Below are 25,771 nucleotides of genomic sequence, written 5' to 3'. Positions count from 1 at the left end.
ATCTTGCCGCACGTGGGCATGGGCTAAGGTGGCCTCACCGCCGCCTACGTTGAGGCTCACGCTGCCGAGGCTCATCCAGCATGCATCTCCACTCGAGAAAGAAAATCATTGACGATACAACTGAAGATTATTGGGCCTAGGAGGTTCCTGCCCAGCAGTTATACCCGAGGGATGTCGCCATTCCCAATCTGGTGGCATCTCCCTCAATGACGCCACACTCAAGCAGGACACGCGGAAAGGAGGTGAATATACTGAGACAATGAACAAACGTCAAGGCTTACCGTATACAACCACCGTAGCAGTGGTACTTCGTCGCTTGGCAACAATGTTCTTGGCCACACAGGTATAGTTGGCTGTGTCGGAGAGGCGGGCTTGCTTGATGATCAGGTTGTGGTCAATGGTGATGAGGAAGTTGGTGTCTTGGATCGGATTGATAATATCATCACTCTTCAGCCATTCCACCTGGGACAGATCAAGAGGCAGCACATTAGTGGCAGTGTGTCCTTCACAGTCAACCTGATGGCCAGTCGATTTCATGAGGCGCCCAGTTTATAGACACTTCTGTCTTTGAGTCAGAAGGTTGTGTGTTCAGGTTCCACACCAGTGCAGGGAAGACTTAGGAGGATGTTGCCAGGACTCGAGGGGCTGGGCTACAGTGGGAGGTTGAGCAGGCTAGGACTTTATTCCTTGGATCACTGCAGGATAAGGGATGATCTTATCGAGGTGTACAAAACCATGAGGCGAATTGATAAGGCAAATGCACTCGATATTTTACCCCGAATAGGGGAATCAAGAACCAGGGGACATATAGGCTTAAGGTGAGTGGGAAAAGTTTTAATAGAAATCCTGAGAGTCAACTTTTTCACACAGAGGGTGGTGGGGTTATGGAGTTAGCTGCCAGAGGAGGTAGTTGAAGCAGGGACTATAACAGCATTTGAAAGACACTTGGGCAGGTACATGGATGGGAAATGCGGGCAAATGGAAACAGCGTAGCTGGGGCAAGTTGGTCGGCATGGACGTTAGGCCAAAGGGCCTGTTTCTACGCTGCACGAATCTATGACTCCATGACCAGAGATTATGATCAGAAGCTCCGAGATGCATTTTTGAGCTCCTGCCCTTTACATAATACATGACGCGTTACGGGCGGCACTGTGACGCAGCGGTAGATTTGCTGCCCGACAGCGCCACGGACCCAGGTTCGATCCTGGCTACGGGTGCCGCCTGTACGGAGTTTGTACACGATCCCCGTGAGCTGAATGGGTTTTCCCCGGTTTCCTCCCACACACCAAGGACGTACATGATTAGAGGCTAATTGGCTTGGTAAAACTAGTAAATTGTCCCTAGTGTGTGTAGGATAGTGTTAGCATGCGATTGATGGCCGGCGCAGTCTCGGTGGCCAAAGAGTCGGTTTCCACGCTGTGTCTCTAAACTAAACAAAACATTAATAAAGTCTTTATAAGTTCTATCAAGCGTGGGTAGAAAATCCCACGGGACCACTTTGAAGAGGTCTCATGGGATTTTCTACCTGTGCTCTGAAGAGCAAGGTCCATCCCACTACTTAAATCACAATTGATATTTCTAGAACAAATGATCACATTGCTGCAGGTGGGATTCTGCAACACACAAATGATCTTGGACGAGAATAACACTGATGGCTCAAAATGCCTCCAAAATGCTTCAAAACGCTGTAAAGTGCACTGAGATAGTGTGAAAGGCAATAAAGGCCCTCACCATTATTCCCTTATCATGCATCTGTACACTGTAAATAGCTCGATTGTAATCATGTATTGTCTTTTCACTGACTGGTTAGACGCAACACAATCTTTTCACTGTACCTTGGTACACGTGACAATAAACTAAACTGGCGAGGCGGGAGAGTTGCTGCCTTACTGTGCCAGAGACCCGGGTTCGATCCCAACTAAGGGGGCTGTCTGTACGGAGTTTGTACGTTCTCCCCATGACCGCGTGGGTTTTCTCCTAGTTCTTCGGTTTCCTCCTACACTCCAAAGACGTGCAGGTATGTAGGTTGACACAAAATGCTGGAGTAACTCAGCGAGCCAGCCAGCATATCTGGAGAGAAGGAATGGGTGACGTTTCAGGTCGAGACCCTTCTTCAGACTGCAAGGTTGGTTGGAACATGTATTCAAGAAACTACGTTACCGAATGTTTCGGACTGAAGGAGGAACTCAACCCGAAACATCACCCACTCCTTCTCTACAGAGACGCTGCCTGTCCCGCTGAGTTACTCCAGCATTTTGTGTCTATCTTCGATTTAAACCTGCATCTGCAGTCCTTTCGTACACAGGTATGTAGGTTAATTGGCTTGATATAAATGTAAATTGTCCCTAGTGTGTGCAGGATAGTGTTAGTGTGCAGGGATCGCTGGTCTACACAGACTCGGTGGGCCGAAGGGCCTGTTTCCGCCATGTATCTCTAAACTAAACTGAATGAAACTAAACTGAAACTGAGGAATGTAAGGCTTTATTTTAATGGTCCGGACGGACTTCACAGTCAGCAGAGGAAACGTTTAATCACACAAACTGATGCAGCAAACGTACATATTCAACAATGGGACACGGTTGGGTTGAGTCCTGGGATGGCGGGACTTACATATGAGGAAAGACTGGACAGACTGGGCTTGTACTCGCTGGAATTTAGAAGACTGAGGGGGGATCTTATAGAAACATATAAAATTCTTAAGGGGTTGGAGAGGCTAGATGCGGGAAGATTGTTCCCGATGTTGGGGGAGTCCAGAACCAGGGGTCACAGCTTAAGGATAAGGGGGAAGTCTTTTAGGACCGAGATGAGAAAACATTTCTTCACACAGAGAGTGGTGAGTCTGTGGAATTCTCTGCCACAGAAGGTAGTTGAGGCCAGTTCATTGGGGTTTTCTCCGAGATCTTCGGTTTCCTCCCACACTCCAAAGACGTACAGGTATGTAGGTTAATTGGCTGGGTAAATGTAAAAATTGTCCCTAGTGGGTGTAGGATAGTGTTAATGTACGGGGATCGCTGGGCGGCACGGACTTGGTGGGCCGAAAAGGCCTGTTTCCGGCTGTATATATATATGATATGATATGATATATGATTGGCTATATTTAAGAGGGAGTTAGATGTGGCCCTTTTTGCTAAAGGGATCAGGGGGTATGGAGAGAAGGCAGGTACAGGTTACTGAGCTGAATGATCAGCCATGATCATATTGAATGGCGGTGCAGGCTCGAAGGGCCGAATGGCCTACTCCTGCACCTATTTTCTATGTTTCTATGTTTCTAAGCAGGTTCAGCCGGTAGTGGAGCAAGTCGATGCTTGGAAATAAGAACTCCCGTTCGTTCTTGCTTTCAGAGCGAGGGGAGTAGTAGTGGTGCGTGGTGACAAGACAGTCAGATAACCTCTTGCACAACCAAGGAATCACATAACCGGAACGCACCATGTGTGGGGCAGGAATGTATCTGTGGATCCTTGTTTAGTTCAGTTTAGTTTAGAGACACAGAATGGTGATGCTACCAAAACTTGCCTCCATTAACATTACTGCATTTGCTTTTGATTCCCGTACTCTGTTTAAAAGTCTCTGTGCATCTGCCCTATCTATTCCCCTCATGATCTTATACATCTCTCTAAGATTACCTCTCAATCTCCTATGCTCCAAGGAATCGGGTCCTAAACCTGCCCAACCTCTCCCTGTAGCTCAGGCCCTCGAGTCCTGTGCTTGAATCTTTTCCTCTGTCCACCTGGCCACCCCTCCCCTTGCAATAAAGCTTTGGATACAGGTTCCGTTTAGGAGTCTGGTGTCAGACATGCAAACAACATGCCCAACGGAGCAGACTAAGCATAATTGGGGCCTCAATCCTGGGCATGATGACCTAGGACAGGACTTGGATAATGGCTTTCCTAACCTTCTGAAATTTTTTACAGGAATAGTCTCGGTGGTATTTTTCCAGTGCCTTGAGGCACCTATTTTAGTTGACAATAGACAATAGGTGCAGGAGGAGGCCATTTGGCCTTTTGAGCCAGCACCGCCATTCAATGTGATCATGGCTGATCATTCTCAATCAGTACCCCGTTCCTGCCTTCTCCCCATACCCCCTGACTCCGCTATCCTTAAGAGCTCTATCTAGCTCTCTCTCTTGAATGCATTCAGAGAATTGGCCTCCACTGCCTTCTGAGGCAGAGAATTCCACAGATTCACAACTCTCTGACTGAAAAAGTGTTTCCTCATCTCAGTTCTAAATGGCCTACCCCTTATTCTTAAACTGTGGCCCCTTTGTTCTGGACAAGGTCTCAGAAACTGAGAGAAGGGCCGGGATCACTGAAGATGTCGGACAAAATCCATTGGGATCACGGGGAGAACGTGCAAACTCTGTAGACAGCACCCATACTCGGGATTGAACCTGGGTCTCTGGCGCTGCAAGGCAGCAACTCTACCGTTGCAACACCATGCCGGCCTTTCATGCACGCTCTGTGCATGCAATGGGGATAAATTTCCACTGCGCTTATTCAGCGACCACTTATTTGTTATCTCATGTCAAGCGCGACCCAAATCAATGCCTTACCAAGCCAATATCCCGAGGTTACATTTCACCATTAAGACGTAACAAATGGTCAGTATCGTCGACTAGATTTATCTCAATTGCCCTTTGTCTCATCTCCACTCTTCCATCGCTCGTTATTTAATCGATAGAATTAAAGATATCAATTCTTTTATCAAATGATGATAGTTGCAGGTTGCTTGGCCTTCAACTCCCGGAGAAACCCACTGGAGCGTGCAATTTAATCTGTGCTGGGGAAAGAATCATTTAATCCAGGAATCGAGCTCAGTAAGCAAAATTTTATTTCCATTAGGTTTTAATGCATTTCTAATTAATTTGTTTCCATTCACAGTTACAAGTGTCCACTGATTAATCGGCCTGACCAAGATGTTTTTTTAGCCCTTTTCACTCGCTACACTGACTCTTATTAAAATGAGTGGCAGTAAAATGGGAGCCATTCAATATACTCCCTTCCATGTTCCTTGGGAGCTTATCTTCGGGATGATGCAGTGCTTTGATATTTTGAGCCTCGCAGTGCCCACTGTGATGGCCTTTGAGAAACTTTCAGCAGCGGTTTATCCGGTCGCTCCATTCGAGATGGGGGCCTCGATCAATGCAACATCAGAACCCAACTAAGGAGTGAGTATGATGAAGTATAAAGGCAGTTTTATTTTACGTACGTGCATCTATCAGAAACCTGTAAATGTCTGCAGTCTTTGTTCTAAGTTGCAATTAAAATTTGTATTTACATAGCATCTTTCACATCTCTTCTGTATGCGGATCAGTGCTCCTCCATGAACTATCGAGAGGCCGGGGACAATCAAGGACACGCAAGATTGCTTGACTGAAACCCTCACTATGACCCAGAGCATTCATTTTCACCCCCACCAGTTTACATTGGCTGTACTGTGGACCATCTACAGATAGGCAACGCAACCAAAGACTTGTCCCACCCCGGGCATTCCTTCTTCTCCCCACTCCTGTCAGGAGGAAGATAGGGAATGTGGAATCATGCATGGCTATCCCACCTTACACACTTCACGGAAGATCTTCCTTGTGGAATGATCATCCCGGGTACATTATTAGCTCGTCATGTTAACACGACAGAAATAGAAAATAAACAATGGGTGCAGGAGGAGGCCATTCGGCCCTTCGAGCCAGCACCGCCATTCAATGTGATCATGGCTGATCATTCTCAATCAGTACCCCGTTCCTGCCTTCTCCCCATACCCCCTGACTCCGCTATCCTTAAGAGCTCTATCTAGCTCTCTCTTGAATGCATTCAGAGAATTGGCCTCCACTGCCTTCTGAGGCAGAGAATTCCACAGATTCACAACTCTCTGACTGAAAAAGTTTTTCCTCATCTCCGTTCTAAATGGCCTACCCCTTACTCTTAAACTGTGGCCCCTGGTTCTGGACTCCCCCAACATTGGGAACATGTTTCCTGCCTCTAACGTGTCCAACCCCTTAATAATCTTATACGTTTCGATAAGATCCCCTCTCAGCCTTCTAAATTCCAGTGTATACAAGCCTAGTCGCTCCAGTCTTTCAACATATGATAGTCCCGCCATTCCAGGAATTGACCTAGTAAACCTGCGCTGCATGCCCTCAATAGCAAGAATATCCTTCCTCAAATTTGGAGACCAAAACTGCACACAGTACTCCAGGTGCGGTCTCACTAGGGCCCTGTACAACTGCAGAAGGACCTCTTTGCTCCTATACTCAACTCCTCTTGTTATGAAGGCCAACATTCCATTGGCTTTCTTCACTGCCTGCTGTACCTGCATGCTTCCTTTCAGTGACTGATGCACTAGGACACCCAGATCTCGTTGTACGTCCCCTGTTCCTAACTTGACACCATTCAGATAATACTCTGCCTTCTCTGCCTACATATCCCATGTAGATACTGAGGTTGCCGTGACAATCTCTTCAGGTCCGATGTGAGGCGCGTTTATCAGAGCACTAATGCTTCTGCTGAGGCTAGCTAATTTGTCACGGTCATCCAGTGAATTAATCAGGGGGACAGGCTATTCCCACAATTCCCATTTCACACACCATTTGGCGTCTTTGAATTGTGACGGCAGAATAATCCCAGCGTCGCAGGATGCCAAAGCAGATGAACCAGTCACACAAAGTGCCTTACCTTTCCATCCTTTTAACAACCACAGCGGTCGATGGAAATATTTACAAAACACCCTTGGAGCTGTGGAGACAAGAGGACTGGATCGCAGTCAAGGTGGTTAGTCACTTTGCTGGTGACTGCTTTCTCAGTTTTAACACCATTGACATTTGCGAGTGTGATATCCTAAGTGTGATAGATGTAAACTAGACACAAGGGGGGGGGGGGGGGGGGAGAAAATTCCCATCCGTCGAGATGCACCGTAGAAAGCATTTTATTACGATGCATCACAGCTTGGTTTGGGAACAACTCCACCCAAGACCGCAAGAAATTGCAGCGAATTGTGGACCGTCACACAAACCAATCTCCCTTCTATCGACGACTTTATTTATGCCTCACGCTGCCTCGGCAAGGCCAGCAGCATAATCAAGGACGAGTCGCACCCCGGCCACTCCCTCTTCTCCCCATCTCCCATCAGGCAAAAGGTACAGAAGTGTGAAAATGCACACCTTCAGATTCAGCGACAGTTTCTTCCCAGCTGTTATTAGGCAACTGAATCATCCTACCACAACCAGAGAGCAGTGCTGAACTACGATCTGCCTCATTGGAGACCCTCAACGACTATCCTTGACCGGACTTTGCTGGCTTTACCTTGCACGAAACGTCATTCCCTTAACATGTATCTATACACTGTAAATGGCTCTGCACTGTAAAAAATCTAAACTTAACAGGAGGGACGGGGAGTAATAAGTCTACAGCGACTGGTGATAAATACTTGCAAGGGTTTTGGCCACTGATTGTACTCAGGTCTGAACATGCATCATAGGTTTATAGAAACATATGACGTGGAAACTGGGCCTTCAGATCATTGACCATCAAACGCCCATTTACCACTAATTCTAATCAATCCCTTTAAAAAAAAAATCTTCTCACATTCTCACCAACTTCACCCAGATTCTACCCTCACCTTTTTAAGCCAGAGACAGACAAATTCTTGATTAGAATGGGAGTCAAGGGTTACGGGGAGAAGGCAGGAAAATGGGATTAGGAGGCAGAGATCAACCATGATTAAATGGCGGAGTGGACTCGAAGGGCCGAATGGCCTAATTCTACTCCTATAACTTGTGAACTCACATGCAATTTACAGCAACCGACATTGTTATGTTCTTGTCGGGGGCCCCCTAATAAACGTCTGGTTTCATTGTCTATGGCTGCACAGAGCTTAGTTGTAACTAAATGAGCAGGGTATTTTTTTATTCACAGTAACTCATGTTCTATGGGTGTTATGTTCTATAAAAGTCTCCTCCAACATTTCTCCGTTGCCTTCCTCCATCTTCTGTTCCTTTCTCCCTCACATGTTTATCTCTTTTCCACTTGAATTAGTGATTATGTTATAATTTGTATTATAATTGTAGATACACACCCCCACACATGATTACTGATACAGGAAACAGGATTTAGCCAAACAGGATTGCTCAGGGGACAAAATGAATTCCTGAGACTTGTACCTTTGCTGGTGGCACCCCCTCTGGTGGATGACACTCAACATGTGTGTGTGTGAGAGAGTGTGAGTGTGAATGTGTGCGTGCGTTTGCTTATGTGAGTGTGCGTTTACCTGTGTGTGTGCGTGTGCACATTGTTTGTACATGTGATTGTGTGTTTAACTGTGTGTATGTGCGTGTGCACATTGTTTGTACATGTTTGTTTACCTCTGTGTGTGTGTGAGCCTGTGTGTTTGTGTGTATTGTTTGTCTTTGTGTATGTGGTGTGTGGGTGTGTGTGTGTATGTGTGTGTGTGTGTGTGTGTGTGTGCGTGTGTGTGCGTGCGTGTGTGTGTGTGCGTGTGTGTGTGTGTGTGTGTGTGTAGTGATGTAGTGAGTGTGTGTGTGTGAGTGTGCGATTATTATGTGATGTGTGTTTACCTCTACGTGTGAGTGTGTGTGTGTAGTGAGGTAGTGAGTGTGTGTGCGTGTGCACTTTGTTATGTGATTGTGTGTTTACCTCTGTGTGTCAGTGTGTGTGTTTGTGTGCATTGTTTGTCTATGTGTGTGTGGTGTATGTGAATGAGCGAGCAAGTGAGTGAGGGAGTGAATGTGTGTGTGTGTGTGTGTGTGTGTGTGTGTGTGTGTGTGTGTGTGTGTGTGTGTGTGTGTGTGTGTGTGTGTGTGCGTGCATTTTTTGTTGTTTATTATGGTTTACAGAGGACTATGTTTACACATCTGCCATGCTGCTGCAAGTAAGAATTTTGTTGTTCCCTTTTGGGACATATACCGATACAATTCTCTTGACTCTCTTAAATCTTGACTTGACTCTTGAATGCATATTTATAGTCATTCATCTCAACCCACTCAATGAGCAAGTCACCATTCTTAGTACTGAGTAAAGCAATTTCTCCCAAATTCAACACTTGATTTGTTGAGGACCATTTTATAGAAGACGAGAGAAGAAATTTCCACTCGAGAGAGATTTCAGGTTAAAAAACCTAACCTGAAAACCTAACTTTAAATCTCCCTCAAGTGGAAATGTCTTTTCGCTGGCACTAAACAACACTTTTACATTATTTTTTAGATCTTTCTTATTTTATGAGAGATGGGATCTTTAGCTTGTGCATTCTTTCCCGAAAAAATATCCCCCCTGTCCTATTATGATATTTTATGAATCTTTTCTCGCAGCTGATACAACCTCGGACCAACATTAGGATTGGCGATAGAGGTCTGACCAAACCGGACTGCTCAGGGGACAAAAATGAAATCCAAAGTGCGGCTTGTACCTCTGCTGGTGGGACGCCCTCTGGGGGGCGACACTGCAGGAGGACCTCGTGTTCCAGCGACACGTCTGTTCCCAATGGCTCTTGCTCGAAGTTCTTCCTCAGGTCTGCAGAGAACGGGGCAAAGTCAAGGTGAAATTGTGCTGCATTGGATCATCCCACAAATCTCTCAACTTCACCATATGAAGAAGATCACTCTTTAGCTCCTTGTCACCCAATGTCTTGGTATAAATGTAAATTGTCCCTAGTGTGTGTAGGAGAGTGTTAGTTTTTTGGGGGGGGTTTTTCAATCAAAAATATTTATTCAAATATTAAAATTATATATACAATACAATAAAGCCAAAATGGAACCCACCACCAGAATACTATACAAACAAATATACCAATTGAAACTATTATACAATTATATTACAATCCCCATCCAGGATACATCCAATCCCCCGCGGTGCCCAGCGGTCCCGGAAATCCTCCAGGGTGCCCGTGGACAGCGCGTAGTACCTCTCCAACACCACCCGGGCGCGGATGTAACCCCGGAAAAGGGGTAGGCAGCTGGCTCGGGCAGAGCTCAGGAGCCCAGTGGGTGGGGATCGCCGGTCGGTGCGGACTCGGTGAACTGAAGGGCCTGTTTCCACGCTGTATCTCTAAACTAAACTCAACTAAATAAAATAAAGTATTTATTCTGCACCACTAACTGTGTGGGCGGAAGGCTGCAACTAAGACACACATTGGGGAAGATATTTGTTCAAAGATTTGGGGGGAAACTGAGTTATAAATTACCACTCATTATCCTGCTCAGCTAATACCCTTGATCAACTTTATCGTATTTAGTTGAGTTTAGTTTCGAGATACCATGCGGAAACAGGCCCTTCGGCCCACCGGGTCCGCGCCGACCAGCGATCCCCATACACTAACACTCTCCGACACAAACTAGGGGCAATTTACATTCATACCAAGCCAATTAACCTACAAACCTGTACGTCTTGGGAGTGTTTGGAATCAACATCATGACCTATGGCAAATTAGTATATCAACAAGCAATTTAACAGGAAAATAAATATAAAAATATATAAAAATCTAAAAATATATTATTATGTAAGAATATAAGAAAAATAATAATAAATATAACAATTGAGAACAGTTGTAGGATGAATGGTTTCATAAGTCGTAGAGCATGGAAACAAGCCCTTCGGCCCAACTTGCCCACGCCAACCAACATGCTCCATCTACACTAGTCCCTGCGTTTGGCCCAAATGCCATCCATGTACCTGTCCAAATGTTTTTTTAGCGTATAAAGCATATCCAGTGTATACAGTGACACCACACAAGTGTGGAGCTACTTAGGTGTGGTCGAAACAATATGCCTCACATTTGGACCAAGATCTTTCAACACCATCCTCCTTGAAACAACCTGCCATCCACCTTCCTAATTACTCAGCAAACCCACATACTAATCTGTGCGGGGAATTCCAGTTTCGCCTTTAAATAAGTAATTTACTGTTCTATTCTTATCAAAGTGGATAAACCACATTTCACCACTTTGAACTTATCTGCCAAAATTCTGTCTACTCAGTTGTCATATTTTCAATAACGTTCTGACCAGGAGGCTTCATCCTGAACTGTTAACTCTGCCTCTATTTTCCATGTTTTCTGCCTAACTCTGTGCATGTTTCCAGCATTTTCTGTTCTCATTTCAGATTTTCAATGTTTCCTTTTTCATTCCTTCTGTGTTCCTCAGAGCTTATTCGCCAACAGTGGATGTGGATCCAAATGATGCTGAAAAAATGGATCAATTAGTGCATGTATTTTTCGGAGCTTAAATAGATAAACGATGGGCATGATGCACTGAGGGCCTGTTTTCACGTCGTTTGATTCTATTTCTGTAGTACCTTTCCCTAAGTCATTAATATTGATTGTAATTAATTCAGGTCTTAGTAGTGATCCTTCTACTAAGGATCTCCCACAGCACTGCACTGGTTTCAGCTTGCCAAATCAAAAATGGCCCATTCATCCTGCAAGCTTTTTATGGGATTGGCAATCCTATCTGCGGTCAAATATCACCTTCAAATCCTGGTGGCATAACTTGTTATGTAGCACCTTATCAAATGCTTTCAGGCAAACCAAAAACAAGCACCTCCATCTGTTCTCTTTCATCCACCCTGCTTGTTACATCCTTAAAGAAACATTAACAGAGCTATCAAACACAATTTTCCTTGCATGAAACCACATCAGTATTAACACAAGGTATCACAAAATGCTGGAGTAACTCAGCAGGTCAGGCAGCATCTAGGAGAGAGGGAATGGGTGACGTCTCGGGTCGAGACCCTTCCTCAGACTGGAATAACACACCTCGGTAGAATCACTGTCCACTGAATAATCGACCAGTATTTTTCTAATGAAGGATGTTCGGCAAATTGGCTGCTCTTACTTTCTCTACCTCTCTACGATATAGCAGTGCTCCACTGTCTGAAGAGGGGTCTCGACCCGAAACGTCACCCATTCCTTCTCTCCTGATACGCTGCCTGTCCCGCTGAGTTACTCCAGCATTTTGTGTCTCTCTGCAGTGCTGCATTTGTGGCTTTCAATCAGATTATAATTTTGAATGGGGCCAATTACTGCGTCTATTGTCTCGGCAGTGACTTATTTTTAGGCTTAGTGATCGGCATCAGAATCAGGGGATTGATCAGTCATGAACGTCATCAGTTCAGTCTAGTTTATTGTCACGTGTACCGAGGTACAGTGAAAAGCTTTTGTTGCGCGCCAACCTATTAGTTTGCCCATCACTTTTTTTTCCTCAAAGTGGGATAACGAGCTTTAACAATCTTGCAGGGATCGAATGGGACAATCGCAAAGTGAAGGCAGAAACTTTCTGGTGAGCGGATTTGCACAGAGATCTGCAAAAAGGATGAGGTCGAGAAGAAGCGAAATGGTGGAAATAGTCGGTGAGAACTGCGGGCGGGAGAGAAGAGGGGAAGAGCAGTAAAAGAAATAAGATGCTTGTATCTGTGAATGAGGTATACAATGGGAGATATTCCAAATGAATCTTTCATCCTGATACTCATCAGAGAGGACATGTGGTGTCTCAAAACACAATATAATCAATGACTTTGTTATAAAAGATTTGGTAATCCTTTCCAAGCTAATCAATCTCAAAGCAGATAAACTCCCAAGGGCAGAGAAACAGAGTTAATGTTTCATCTCAATGACCTTTTGTCAGTTCTGATGAAAGGCCAATGGTATGGAAGGTCAATTGATGTGAAATGTTAACTCTTTCTTCATCGACAGGTGCTACCCGACCTGCTGAGTCTTCCCAGCATTTTATTTAGCATCAGCAGCGTGTTACTTATCGAAACCTTCCAAAGAGCAGAAGCTATTAATTCCAGGAGAGGGATCAGTGGAGCATAAAATGTTGGAGTAACTCAGCGGGTCAGGCGGCATCTCTGGAGGACATAGATGGTGAAAGAGAAGGAGAGCAGCAGGACTCACAGAGGGGGAGCAGTGAGAAAGGGTCTCACTGTCAGAGAGAGAGGAGGAGAACTTCTTCAAAATAAGCACAACTGGAGGAGATTTCGCAGGGGTTGTATAATGCAAACACAAATAACTAGATACAGAAATTATGTGCAGAACATCAGGTGACAACGTAACTCAGCAGGTCTGGTACGTGACTCGTTGAGTTACTCCAGCACTTTGCATCCTACACAAGATTCCAGCATCAGCAGTTCCTTGTGTTGCAGAGTCATAGAATCATAGAGTATGGAAACAGGCCCTTCAGCCCAACTTGCTCAGTCCCACCTGCCTGCATTTGGCCCATATATATCCCTCTAAACGGCACGGTGGCGCAGCGGTAGAGTTGCTGCCTTACAGCGAATGCAGCGCCTGAGACTCAGGTTCGATCCTGACTACAGGCGCCGTCTGTACGGAGTTTGTACGTTCTTCCCATGACCTGCGTGGGTTTTCTCCGAGATCTTCGGTTTCCTCCCACACTCCAAAGACGTACAGGTATGTAGGTAAAATTGGCTGGGTAAATGTAAAAATTGTCCCTAGTGTGTGTAGGATAGTGTTAATGTGCAGGGATCGCTGGGCAGTGCGGACCCGGTGGGCCGAAGGGCCTGTTTCCGTGCTGTATCTCTAAATCTAAAAAAAAATCTAAATCTAAATCTAAATCTATCCCAAAATGTCTAAAAGCTTCTTAAATGTCGTGATGGTCCCTGCCTCAACTACCTCCTCGGGCAGCTCGTTCCATACCCCCATTACCCATTGTGTAAAAAAGTTACCCCTCAGGTCCCCATCTTTCTGCCCTCACCTTGAACCTATGTTCTCTGGTTCTTGATTCGTCTACTCTGGGCAAGAGACTGTGCATTTACCTGATCTATTCCTCTCATGATTCTGTACACTTCTGTAATACCACCCCTCATCCTCCTGCCTGACAGGGAATAGAGTCCTAGCCTGATTAGCCTGTCCTAACCTTTCCCTATGGCCCAGGCTCTCGAATCCTGGCAACATCCTCGTAAATCTTCTCTGCCCCCTCTCCAGCGTGCCAACATCTTGCCTATAACATGGTGCCCAGAACTGATCACAATACTCCAAATTGTGTTTCTATTAACAGATCTGGATGGATATTCAGGGGCAAAATATTAGACAAAGTGCGATGTAGCACCCATTTTCAAAAAGAGCAGCAGCGTGCGGGTGGCACATTGGCACAGCTGGTAGAGCAGCTGAGACCGCAGGTTCGATCCTGACCTCGGGTGCTGTCTGTGCGGATTTTACACGTTCTCCCCCAGATGCACATGGCAAGGACGTGCAGGTTTGTGGGTAAATTGGCCCTCTGTGGATTGCCCTTGGTGTGCAGGGAGTGGATGCAAAAGTGGGATAACATAGAACCAGTACGAACGGGCTATCGATGGTTGGCGTGGACTCGATGGGCCAAAGGGCCTGTTTCCGTGCTGTGCCTTTTCAACCAGTCAAAACTGTTGAATCCACTGTGGAATGCATTTGTAGAGCAAAACACAGCACTGGTTTGGTGGGAGCAGGAAACACCTCAGGCAATGCTTCAGGCTGACAATAACTCCAGTTTCAATCACAACCCTCTGCTTGAGGAGCCTTTCCAATAGACAGACTGCGTCTATGTAAGTTACACTGGCGTATACGAAAATCATAATCCTCCCAGCTCCACTCCAACCCCCTACATCGCTGCGATACGGTCTCCTACACTTACGCTCAGTGCGCCTTGGCCTAGGCTATCTCCTGATTGTCAAACACTTTAGGTCCCCCTCCCATTCCCACACTGATCTTTCTGACCTGGGCCTCCTCCACTGTCAGAGTGAGGCCCAACGCAAATTGGAGGAATAACCCGTCATATTTCACTTGGGCAGCGTACAGCCCAGCGGTATGAACGTTGATTTCTCAAATGTCAAGTAACATGCATTCTTCCCCCCCCCACCACAACCCCACTCTGGCTGTCCTACTAGTTCCACTGTTCGCATCCTCGTGTCCCTTCTTTAGCACATCTACCCCAGCCAACAGAGGGCCATTATGGACTTCACCCTTCCTGAGGTCATCTGTTATCGAGTCATAGAGTCCTACAGCGTGGAAACAGGCCCTTCGGCCCAACTTGTCCGCATCGACCAACATGTCCCATCTACACTAGTCCCACTTGCCTGCATTTGGCCCATATCCCTCAGTAAGGTTGCTGTCTTGCAGCGAATGCAGCGCCAGAGACCCGGGTTTGATCCTGACTACGGGCGCCGTCTGTACGGAGTTTGTACGTTCTCCCCGTGACCTGCGTGGGTTTTCTCCGAGATCTTCGGTTTCCTCCCACACTCCAAAGACGTACAGGTATGTAGGTTAATTGACTTGGTAAATGTAAAAATTGTCCCTGGTGTGTGTAGGATAGTGTTAATGTGCGGGGATCGCTGGGCGGCGCGGACTCGGTGGGCCGAAGGGCCTGTTTCCACGCTGTATCTCTAAATCTGTATCTCTAAATATTGAAACATCTCCTGTGATCACATTCTCTTTTGCGTAAACCAAAGAGGGTTACCTTGCACTAAAGGTTATTCCCTTATCAAGTATCTACGCACTGTAAATGGCTCGATTGCAATCATGTATTGTCTCTTTCTGCTGACTGGATAGCACGCAACAAAAGCTTTCCACTGTACCTCGGTACACGTGACAATAAACTGGGGTACAAACATTAGCACAAAATAAAGTCAAAAGGACAATGAATGAAAACGTTGTGTAAATGTTTGGAGATCAAGGTGAATGCAGGGCCCACAAGGGTTAGGGGCGCCAGGTATACGTACAGGCAATGCGGACGTAGGCTCGTCTGCTCTTGGTGGTGCCCGAGGCACTCCAGGCAACACACTGGCACCAGAAGTCTTCCAGACCGAACAGCTCTTCCACCTGCTGCCGCGACACCTCAATGTGAACCTCCCGAACTACCAGCCCTGTGCAACGGAAGGAAACAGTTAGTCCGCGGAGCAGTCTAGGGAGGAACCGCAGATGCTGGTTTATACCGACGATGGACACAAAGTGCTGGAGTAACCCGGCAGATCAGGCGGGAGGAAATGGATGGGAGGGACCCTTCTTCCAACCCGAAGCGTCACCCGTCTTTTCTCTCCAGAGATGCTGACTGGCTGGCTGAGTTACTCCGGCACTTTGCGTCTTCTGTCTCCTGTGAGGAACTGGAGACATGCATGGCTGTATCTGCACAGACTGCAGCAATGGATCGAGGCTCTCACTGCAGTGCAGGGCAGAGACAGTGCCACACTGTCAGAGGTCCCACTCAGAGGTGGATGCAACTGTTCATGCTTTGATGCAGAGCCCAAGAGCTACCCTGCGACCTGGTCAATATTTATTCCCCCCCCCAGCTAACATCACTGACCAACGCAGTGCATCATCAGCACATTGCTGTCATGGAAGCTTGCTGTGAACACACTGCATTGATCACCTTTTGCATACAATAGAGAAGTGACCAGACTTCAAATGGCAGGTATCACAAAATGCTGGAGTAACTCAGCAGGTCAGGCAGCATCTCTGGAGAGAAGGAATGTGTGACGTTTTGGGTCGAGACCCTTCTTCAAATGGTCCTTAGCTCTAAAACACTGGAACAACATAAAGTAGTGACACAGAAATACAATCCTTTTTTCCTTTTGTTGGCTTCCTGAAGAAGGGTCTCGACTTGAAACGTCACCCATCCCTCCTCTCCACAGATGCTGCCTGCCCTGCTGAGTTACTCCAGCATTTTGTGTCTATCTTCCTTTTTTTTCCTTTTACTGTTTTCCAAACTGTCTTAACTTTTGCAAACCCATGTTTGACGTTTTCGACCTGAACTTTAACTCGGATTCTCTTTTCCTACCTGCTAATTACCTCCAGCATTCTCTGTTTGAATTTTAGATTTCCAGCATATGTAGGATCTTTATTTTTCATCCCATATTCGGTTTAGACAATAGACAATAGGTGCAGGAGGAGGCCATTCGGACCTTCGAGCCAGCACCGCCATTCAATGTGATCATGGCTGATCATTCTCAATCAGTACCCCGTTCCTGCCTTCTCCCCATACCCCCTGACTCGGCTATCCTTGAGAGCTCTTAGCTCTCTCTTGAATGCATTCAGAGAATTGGCCTCCACTGCCTTCTGAGGCAGAGAATTCCACGGTTTCTATGGCAAACCTCCCCCAGTCTCTGGTACGACAGCAATCCTGTCCACCATTTCCTGTCTGCCTCCCAGCTCCATTAAGAATCCTTGACGTATTAACTAAAAATGCTTTAGAGTAATTTGTGAAATTTCTTTGCGGGTGGAATGCAGCATCCATTCTCTGTACAACAACATCCTTCAATGGGAAGAAAGACTGATGGGTTTATCTACCTGAAGGAATGATAAATGCTGGCTAAAACACTGAGTAAATACTTTGCCTTGGCTGAGATTCCGTTCATTTCCGTAGTAAAATGTCACAAAGGGTCCTTGTTATAAATGTACTTTCATATTCATATTCATGCAGGTCTTCTCCGTAAATTGGATGGTGCCTTAAGAACACCTGCACTTAGGGGTGCCAACTTCCTCACTCCCAAATACGGGACAAGGTGATGTCACCGCCCCGCGTGACCTCACCCAGCCAGCGGCCACGTGCTCCCGCTCCACCAATGGCGGCCGCCATTGGTGGAGCGGGAGCACGTGGCCAGCTGGCTGGGTGAGGTCACGTGGGGCGCGGGGCGGTGACGTCACCGTTTGACCCTTATTTGGGAGCGAGGAAGTTGGCAACCCTACTAATACGGGACAAGGGCATTCCCATACGGGACAAACCAATTTAGCCCAAAATACGGGATGTCACGGCTAATACGGGACAGTTGGCAACCCTAACCTGCACTGGAACCAACAAACTGTTGTACTAAAATGGAGCCAAGTCCATTCAAGGCCCAAGGTTTGCTCACAGTTTAATTGGTGCAGGATCAAAGAGTGCACAGGAATGAAATGTGTACAGTACATCATGGACAATGTGGGTCGAAGGACCTGGCTCCAAGTTCAATGACTTGAATGTCAATTGACGGACTTGTAGCAAGCTGCCACTTTAAAATTGTTTGTTATCTATAATAACATCAGATATGTGGAGGATTGTGTCTGTAGTTAAGTTTAATTTATGCTGTTCGCTGAGTTATGAGGAATATTGATGCCAATCTGCTACAAGGAAAGAAATATTGCAGTATCATATCAACTGAAGGTGATGTGATACCTGAAATGAATCCCGCGGCTATCATCGGCAATCATCATTCAACATGTTCTTCAGAGACAGGGTTTGGATGGTCAGATTGTAGAACAATACCATGCTGCATCGTTGCAATTCAAATAGACAGCCTGCCTTTGGTTAAGGCAGGGCGGCAGAGTTGCTGCCTTACAGCGCCAGAGACTCAGGCTCGATCCTGACTACGGGTGCGGTCTGTACGGAGTTTGTGCATTCCCCTTGTGACCGCGTGGGTTTTCTCTGGGTGCTCCGGTTTCCTCCCACATCCCGAAGGCGTGCAGGTTTTGTAAATTGCCCCTGGTGTGCAGGAAGTGGATGAGAAAGTGGGATAACATCGAACTAGGGTGATCGATGGTCGTTGTGAACTCAGCGGGTCACTGTTTCCATGCTGTATCTATCAATTCAATTCAATTTTCTGATTTATTCTATTTTAATTGATGGCCTTGTCCATGTTTCAACAAATCCTGCATATATTTGACATGGTTTGAATGCAGCCACTCTTGTAAAGGAGGAAACACGATGTCACCATTATATGTCGTGCTGGTAAATGGGATTAGGATAGATGGATATCTGATGGTCAACATGGACATCAAGGGCCTAAGGACATATTTCTACCTCATGGGTTGAAAGCTACTGGAAGACATACACACATGCGCCAACGCACACACACACCAACGCACACACACACACACCAACTCACACTAACACACATACCAACACACACACACACCAATATGCACACACACCAATGCACACACACACACTCACACACACACACACACACCAACTCACACACTAACACACACACCAATGCACACACACCAATGCACACACACACAACACACACACACACACTGACACACACACACACACTAACACACACACCAATGCACACACACACACACCAACACACACACACACACAACCAACTCACACACACACAAATCAACACACACACACCTATGCACACACACACACACCAACTCACACACACACACATCAATGCACACACACACACACACACTAACACACACACCAACGCACACACACACACACCAACACACACACACACACCAACTCACACACACACACCAACGCACACACACACACCAACTCACACACACACACACACACATCAATGCACACACACCTATGCACACACACACACACCAACTCACACACACCAACTCACACACACACACCAACTCACACAAACACACCAACTCACACACACACACTAACACACACACCAACGCACATGCACATACACACCAAAAAACATTCACTCTCACACTCACTCACACACTCACTCGCTCGCTCTGTGTTTATACAGTGCTTATACCATGGTAAAACATCTGCAGGTGTATGAGCAAGTCAAAACCTGGCTCCCAGACTAAGGGAAAGAGTTGGTCAAAGCGGTGGGCTTCATCGAGAGTCTCTGAGGGGAACAAGGATAACTGCAGCACTGGAGGTTAAAGCAGCCGCACTCACACACAATGGATTGCTGCTCACTGCTATTCCAACAAAATCATTAAATGCAGGGAAAGTTTGGGAGGCCTTTGCCGAATGTTTGTACAATAAGGCAATTTCTGGACCTTAATTGAAAGTAGATCTGCTTGAGGGAAGGGCTTCAATGGCAGAAACAAAGCTGGTTATTTATGCTGGTACTGACCTATTGAGACCGGATCCATTAGAGTAAATCTAAAATACATTAGAGACGGTTAGCTTTGGGAAATGTTTCTGGGTCTCTGCACTGAGTAAATAAAGAGCTGGTTATTTGATATGTCTGACATTTTCCATTGAAACTGTACACCAGAGAACTGCTGCACTTTACTAGTCCCTCACCAGCCTGCCCACCTCTGCTGCTCGTTAACTTATCTTACAATTACATTATCGTCATGCATGAATTTTGCAGATTGCGTTCAGTGTAAGGGAATAGACTGGGGACAAATTTTGCTCCTCTCTGTTACTGGGGTTTAGTCTATTCTTACCTGGCCCAAGAGTTCATGTTATTAAACCTTTCAGTTCAGTTTCAGTTTAGTTCATTGTCACGTGTACCGAGGTACAGTGAAAAGCTTTTTGTTGCTTGCTAACCAGTCAGTAGAAACACAATACATGATTACAATCGGTCCATTTACAGTGTATAGATACATGATAAGGGAGTAATGTTTAGTGCAAGGTAAAGCCAGCACAGTCCAATCAAGGATGGTCCGAGGGTCATCTAAGAGGTAGATAGTAGTTCAGCACTGCTCTCTGGTTGTGGTAGGATGGTTCAGTTGCCTGATAACAGCTGGGAAGAAACTGTCCCCGAATCTGGGGGTGTGCGTTTTCACACTTCTATAGAAGAGGGAGTGGCCAGGGTGGGACCTATATTCTTTGCAGCTTAGAAAAATAGGCATTGATCTTTTTGAACCACAGAAGATACAGAACAGCGTAGAGGGGTGGGGTTACTTGGCAGGGTAGATGTCAAATGTTTCTACTAGTGAGAGAAGTAAGCAAATCATGAAGGGATGTTTCCCCCCCCTTCCCCCCCCCCTACTTTCAGTCTGAAGAAGGGTCTCATGCAGCGTAGGTTTACTAGGTTAATTCCCGGAATGGCGGGACTGTCATATGTTGAAAGACTGGAGCGACTAGGCTTGTATACACTTGAATTTATGATGAGAGGGGATCTTATCGAAACGTATAAGATTATTAAGGGGTTGGACACGTTAGAGGCAGGAAACATGTTCCCAATGTTGGGGGAAGTCCAGAACCAGGGGCCACAGTTTAAGAATAAGGGGTAGGCCATTTAGAACAGAGATGAGGAAAAACTTTTTCAGTCAGAGAGTTGTGAATCTGTGGAATTCTCTGCCTCAGAGGGCAGTGGAGGCCAATTCTCTGAATGCATTCAAGAGAGAGCTAGATAGAGCTCTTAAGGATAGCGGAGTCAGGGGGTATGGGGAGAAGGCAGGAACGGGGTACTGATTGAGAATGATCAGCCATGATCACATTGAATGGCGGTGCTGGCTTGAAGGGCCGAATGGCCTACTCCTGCACCTATTGTCTATTGTCTAATGACCCGAAACGTCACCTATTCCTTTTCTCCAGAGATGCTGCCTGACTCGCTGAGTTGCTCCAGCACTTTGTGTCTATCGAGGGAATGGAGGTACATGGTTGAGGCAGTTGGAGGAGATTAACTTGGCATTATGTCCAGCACAGACATTGTGGGCCGAAGGGCCTGTTCCTGTGCTGTACCCTTCTCTGGGCAACTTTATTAGTCTATTATTGTCAAGTGTACCGAAGTACAGCGTAAAGCTTTTTGTTGTGTGATCTCCAGGAGTTTTCTCCGGAGTTTGTACGTTCTCCCCGTGACCTGCGTGGGTTTTCTCCGAGATCTTCGGTTTCCTCCCACACTCCAAAGTCGTACAGGTATGTAGGTTAATTGGCTGGGCAAATGTAAAAATTGTGGGTGTAGGATAGTGTTAGTGTGCGGGGATCGCTGGGCGGCGCGGACCCGGTGGGCCGAAGGGCCTGTTTCTGCGCTGTCTCTCTAAATCTAAAAAATCTAAATCAGTCAGCGAAAAGCCAATTCATGACTGCAATCGAGCCGTCCGCAGTGTGCAGATACAAGATCAAGGGTATAACGTTTCGTGCAAGAGGGTGGTCAATCTCTGGACTTTCTGCGTCGGGGGAGGGGCAAAGATGCCAGACAATTGGGGGTCTTTAAAGAGGTATCATATCATCATATCATATATACACAACGCGGAAACAGGCCTTTTCGGCCCACCAAGTCCGCGCCGCCCAGCGATCCCCGCACATTAACACTATCCTACACCCACTAGGGACAATTAGTAGGTAACATTTTTGAAATTGAGGGCAGAGGGGAACTGGCTCTGCCGAAACAACTTAGTTTGGGATAAATCAGTCATGAAATCGTAAAATGGGCTTGAGGGATAGGCTTGAGGGGCCGAGTGGCCTATTTTGTGATGTTCTTAAGATTGTGAATTCAGTTCCCAGCTCAGGAACTTGTAAGTTAGACTTAGACCTCCCTATCTTCTTGTGCTGACTATGGATGTTTTGTCTCATGCCCATTATTTCTCATTCGATGTGCCAAATACCAATTGCTGGGCACGAGAGTTCAGAGGAACTAAAAGTTTTTTCCCCTTTTTAAGATCACAAGACAAGGAAGATGTGTTGATATATTGAGCTTATACCTACTGAAAGCATCTGCAAACATGTTCAGCAATGCCTCAGCGGGTTCATAAGTGGGAGCAATTGCACGTTGCCTTGGAGATACATGGAAATTAATTTTAGCAGAGCGTCACGGTGGCGCAGCGATAGAGTTGCTGCCTTACAGCGCCTACAGCGCTAGAGATCCAGGTTTGATCCCAACTACAGGTGCTGTCTGCACGGAGTTTGTACGTTTTCCCCGTGACCGCGTGGGTTTTCCCCGAGATCTTCGTTTTTTCTCCGAGATTCCTCCAAAACCGTACAGGTTTGTAGTTTAATTGGCTTGGTATAAGTGTAAATTGTCCCTGCGAGGGTTTTCTCCGGTTGCCTCCCACACTCCAAAGGCGTGCAGGTTTGTAGGTTGATTGGCTTGGTATCAATGTATAAATGTAAAATTATCCCTAGTGTGTGTAGGATAGTGTTAATGTGCAGGGATCGTTGGTTGGCGCGGATTCGATGGGCCGAAGGGCCTGTTTCCGCGCTGTATCTCTAAACTAAACTAAAGTAAAACAGAGAGTGGTGAATCTCCTGAATTCTCGACCAAGTTCCTTGTGCAGGCTGTATCATGAGAGGTATTTAAAGTGGAGATAGATTTTTTTTGTTGAAAGATCAGGTAATTGATGGCTATGGGGAATTGGCACAGACGAGGCATTGAGTCGAGCGTAGATCAGACGTGATCATACGGAACGGGGAGACAAACTTGAAAGACCAGGTGGGCTCCTATTTTGTTGTGTTCTTGCGATACATAACCTAAGGTGCAGTTCCAATTGTTCAGCATTTCAAAGAATGATCCAACACAGAAGGGGGTCTCTTGATCCATGCCGTGTGCCGGTAGATTCTGTGTAGAGCAGCTTTGATTCCCTGTTGTATGCAGTCCATGGATGACACATTCTTTTAGTTTTGTTGAGTTTCATTTAGAGATACAGTGTGGAAACAAGCCCTTCGGCCCACCGAGTCCGCGCCGACCAGCGATCACCGTACAGTACACACTGGTTCTATCATACAAACCAGGGGGCAATTTACAGGGGGGCAATTAGCCGACAAACCGCACGCCTTTGGAGTGTGGGAGGAAACCGGAGCACCTGGAGGGAACCCACGCGGTCACAAGGAACTCCGCGCAGACAGTGCCCGATGTCAGGATCGAACCCGGGTCTCTGGCACTGTGAGGCAGCGGCTCTACCAGCTGTACCACTGTGGAAATGGTATTGTCAGGCATGCTCTACTTGGAGCTGGCATAGGCTAGATGGGTGAAAAGCCTCCTCCTGCACTTTCACAACGATGGAATCTGTGCAAGAAGAGGGGGAAGGGGGAAGGGGGAAGGGAATCTGGAGCCAGCAACTCCAACTGAAAAGCCTCTTCTCAGAGGGTGGAACATGAAGGGCTAGGTGGCCAACTATGCTTTAGTCTCTGCCATCTTACCCCTGCTGTTAAATACAGGGAGGCAGTTTTCGGTATCTGTTATGGTTGGAAAGAAGAAAGTTAATTAGCAAAGGGGAGATAAGTGCTACTTATAAAGACTACATTTTTTCTGTCTTGTTAAGCAAACAGGAAGCAGAGATTAAATGAAAACATATGTACTTAATATGTACAAGGGAAAAAAAACATCGCATCTCAGCAGAAACACGCTAGCAGCACCATTCGAGAACAGACATTGTGGAGACAGAACGCGTAATTATAGGCCTGTTCAAAGGCTGCCGAGCTCTGCACGTAACATAAACAGACATTAGCGTTCAGTTTAAGCGGTCGCCCGCTTGTGCCCTGCCCACCGATCAGCTCCGGCTGCAAACTAGGGTGTGTAACATTAAGTGCGGTCTGTGCAAAATCTCCACTGTGAACGCCTGAGGGCTGTCGGGTGGATAAAACCAGCCAGAGTTACCTCCACTCGCCCGAGACTGGCGAGAGTTCACTGCACCTGGCCTGTGCAGGAACGTTGAGTGCAGGAACGAGGGGCACAGGAATAATGCTTAGGAAGGAACCGCAGATGCTGGTTTACACGGGAGAGATAAACACAAAATGCTGGAGTAACTCAGCGGGACAGGCAACATCTCTGGAGAGAAGGAATGGGGGACGTTTCGGGTCGAGACCCTTCTTCAGACTGATCTTTCGAAGAAGGTGTCTCGACGCGAAACGTCACCCATTCCTTCTCTCCAGAGATGCTGCCTGTCCCGCTGAGTTACTCCAGCATTTTGTGTCTATCTTTAACTCTGGCAGAGTTCAAGGTTGGACTCAAGGTTAGGAGGCTCAGGTTAATATCCCCACTGCCCCTTGCAGCAAGGAGTAGGAGCCAAATCATAAACATAGTTCTGTTTAGTTCGGAGATGGTGAATGGAAGCAGGCCATTCGGCCCATCGACTCTATGCCAATCACCTGTTCACACCACTTCAATGTTATCCCACTTTTTCATTCACTCCCTGCACACAAGGGGCAATTTACAATTTACAATTACTTAAATTTAAATTCCCAGTTGCCATCATGAAACGTGAACTCATGTCTTTGAATCAATGACTCAGAACCATGGCGTCTTGGGCTATTACTCAACCACTGTGGTGACATAAAGTACTCTTGTCTCACCAAGCCTTCAAATGGAAGAACATTAAATCACCAAAGATAGACACAAAGTGCTGGAGTAACTCTGAGTTACTCTTCCGTTTAACCAGCATCTGCAGTTCCTTCCTACACTTTAAATTACCAATGATGCCTGTTGATTTGCTTTCCCCATTTCCCCATTTGCACCAGAGGACATAGGTTTAAGGTGAAGGGGAAAAGATTTAATAGGAATCTAAGGGGTAACTTTTTCACACAAAGGGTGGTGGGTGTATGGAACAAGCTGCCAGAGGAGGTAGTTGAGGCTGGGACTATCCCGACATTTAAGAAACAGTTTTAGACAGGTACATGGATAGGACAGGTTTGGAGGGATATGGACCAAATGCGAGCAGGTGGGGCTGGTGTGGATGGGACTTGTTGGCTGGTGTGGGCAAGTTGGGCTGAAGGGCCTGTTTCCACACTGTATGACAGTATGACTCTAACTGCAAGATGGCACGGTGGCGCAGCAGTAGAGTTGCTGCCTTACAGCGCTTGCAGCGCCAGAGTCCCGGGATCGATCCAGACTACGGGTGCTGTCTGTACGGAGTTTGTACTTTCTCCCCGTGACCTGCGTGTTTTCTCCAAGATCTTCGGTTTCCTCCCACACACCAAAGGCGTACAGGTTTGTAGGTTAATTGGCTTGGTATAATGTAAAATTGTCCTGAGTGTGTGTGGGGTGGTGTTAATATCGCTGGGCGGCACGGGCTCGGTGGGCCGAAGGGCCTATTTCCGCACTGTAGCTTTAAACTAAGGAGGCAGCCACTTGTACACAACAAGATCCCATAAACAGCAATCAAATATTGATCAGATTGACTGCTTCTGACTTTTGGTCAAGGG

General features: G+C 46.5%; 1 protein-coding gene across 1 annotated transcript in view; it reads right to left on the bottom strand.

The window, feature by feature from the left end:
* The window catches only part of unc5b (unc-5 netrin receptor B), a 264,063-nt gene that overhangs the window by 53,968 nt on the left and 184,324 nt on the right, over positions 1-25,771 (bottom strand). The window contains exons 3-5 of the mRNA XM_078428604.1: positions 15,708-15,851; positions 9,415-9,518; positions 282-462 (exon numbers count right to left, since the gene is read on the bottom strand). Of these exons, the coding sequence (XP_078284730.1) occupies positions 282-462; positions 9,415-9,518; positions 15,708-15,851 (429 nt within the window). The remainder of the gene's footprint in view (positions 1-281; positions 463-9,414; positions 9,519-15,707; positions 15,852-25,771) is intronic.

The sequence above is a fragment of the Rhinoraja longicauda genome, chromosome 35 (assembly GCF_053455715.1).
Source record: "Rhinoraja longicauda isolate Sanriku21f chromosome 35, sRhiLon1.1, whole genome shotgun sequence".
Classification (NCBI taxonomy): Eukaryota; Metazoa; Chordata; class Chondrichthyes; order Rajiformes; family Arhynchobatidae; genus Rhinoraja; species Rhinoraja longicauda.
This window is presented reverse-complemented; position numbering and strand designations above follow the sequence as displayed.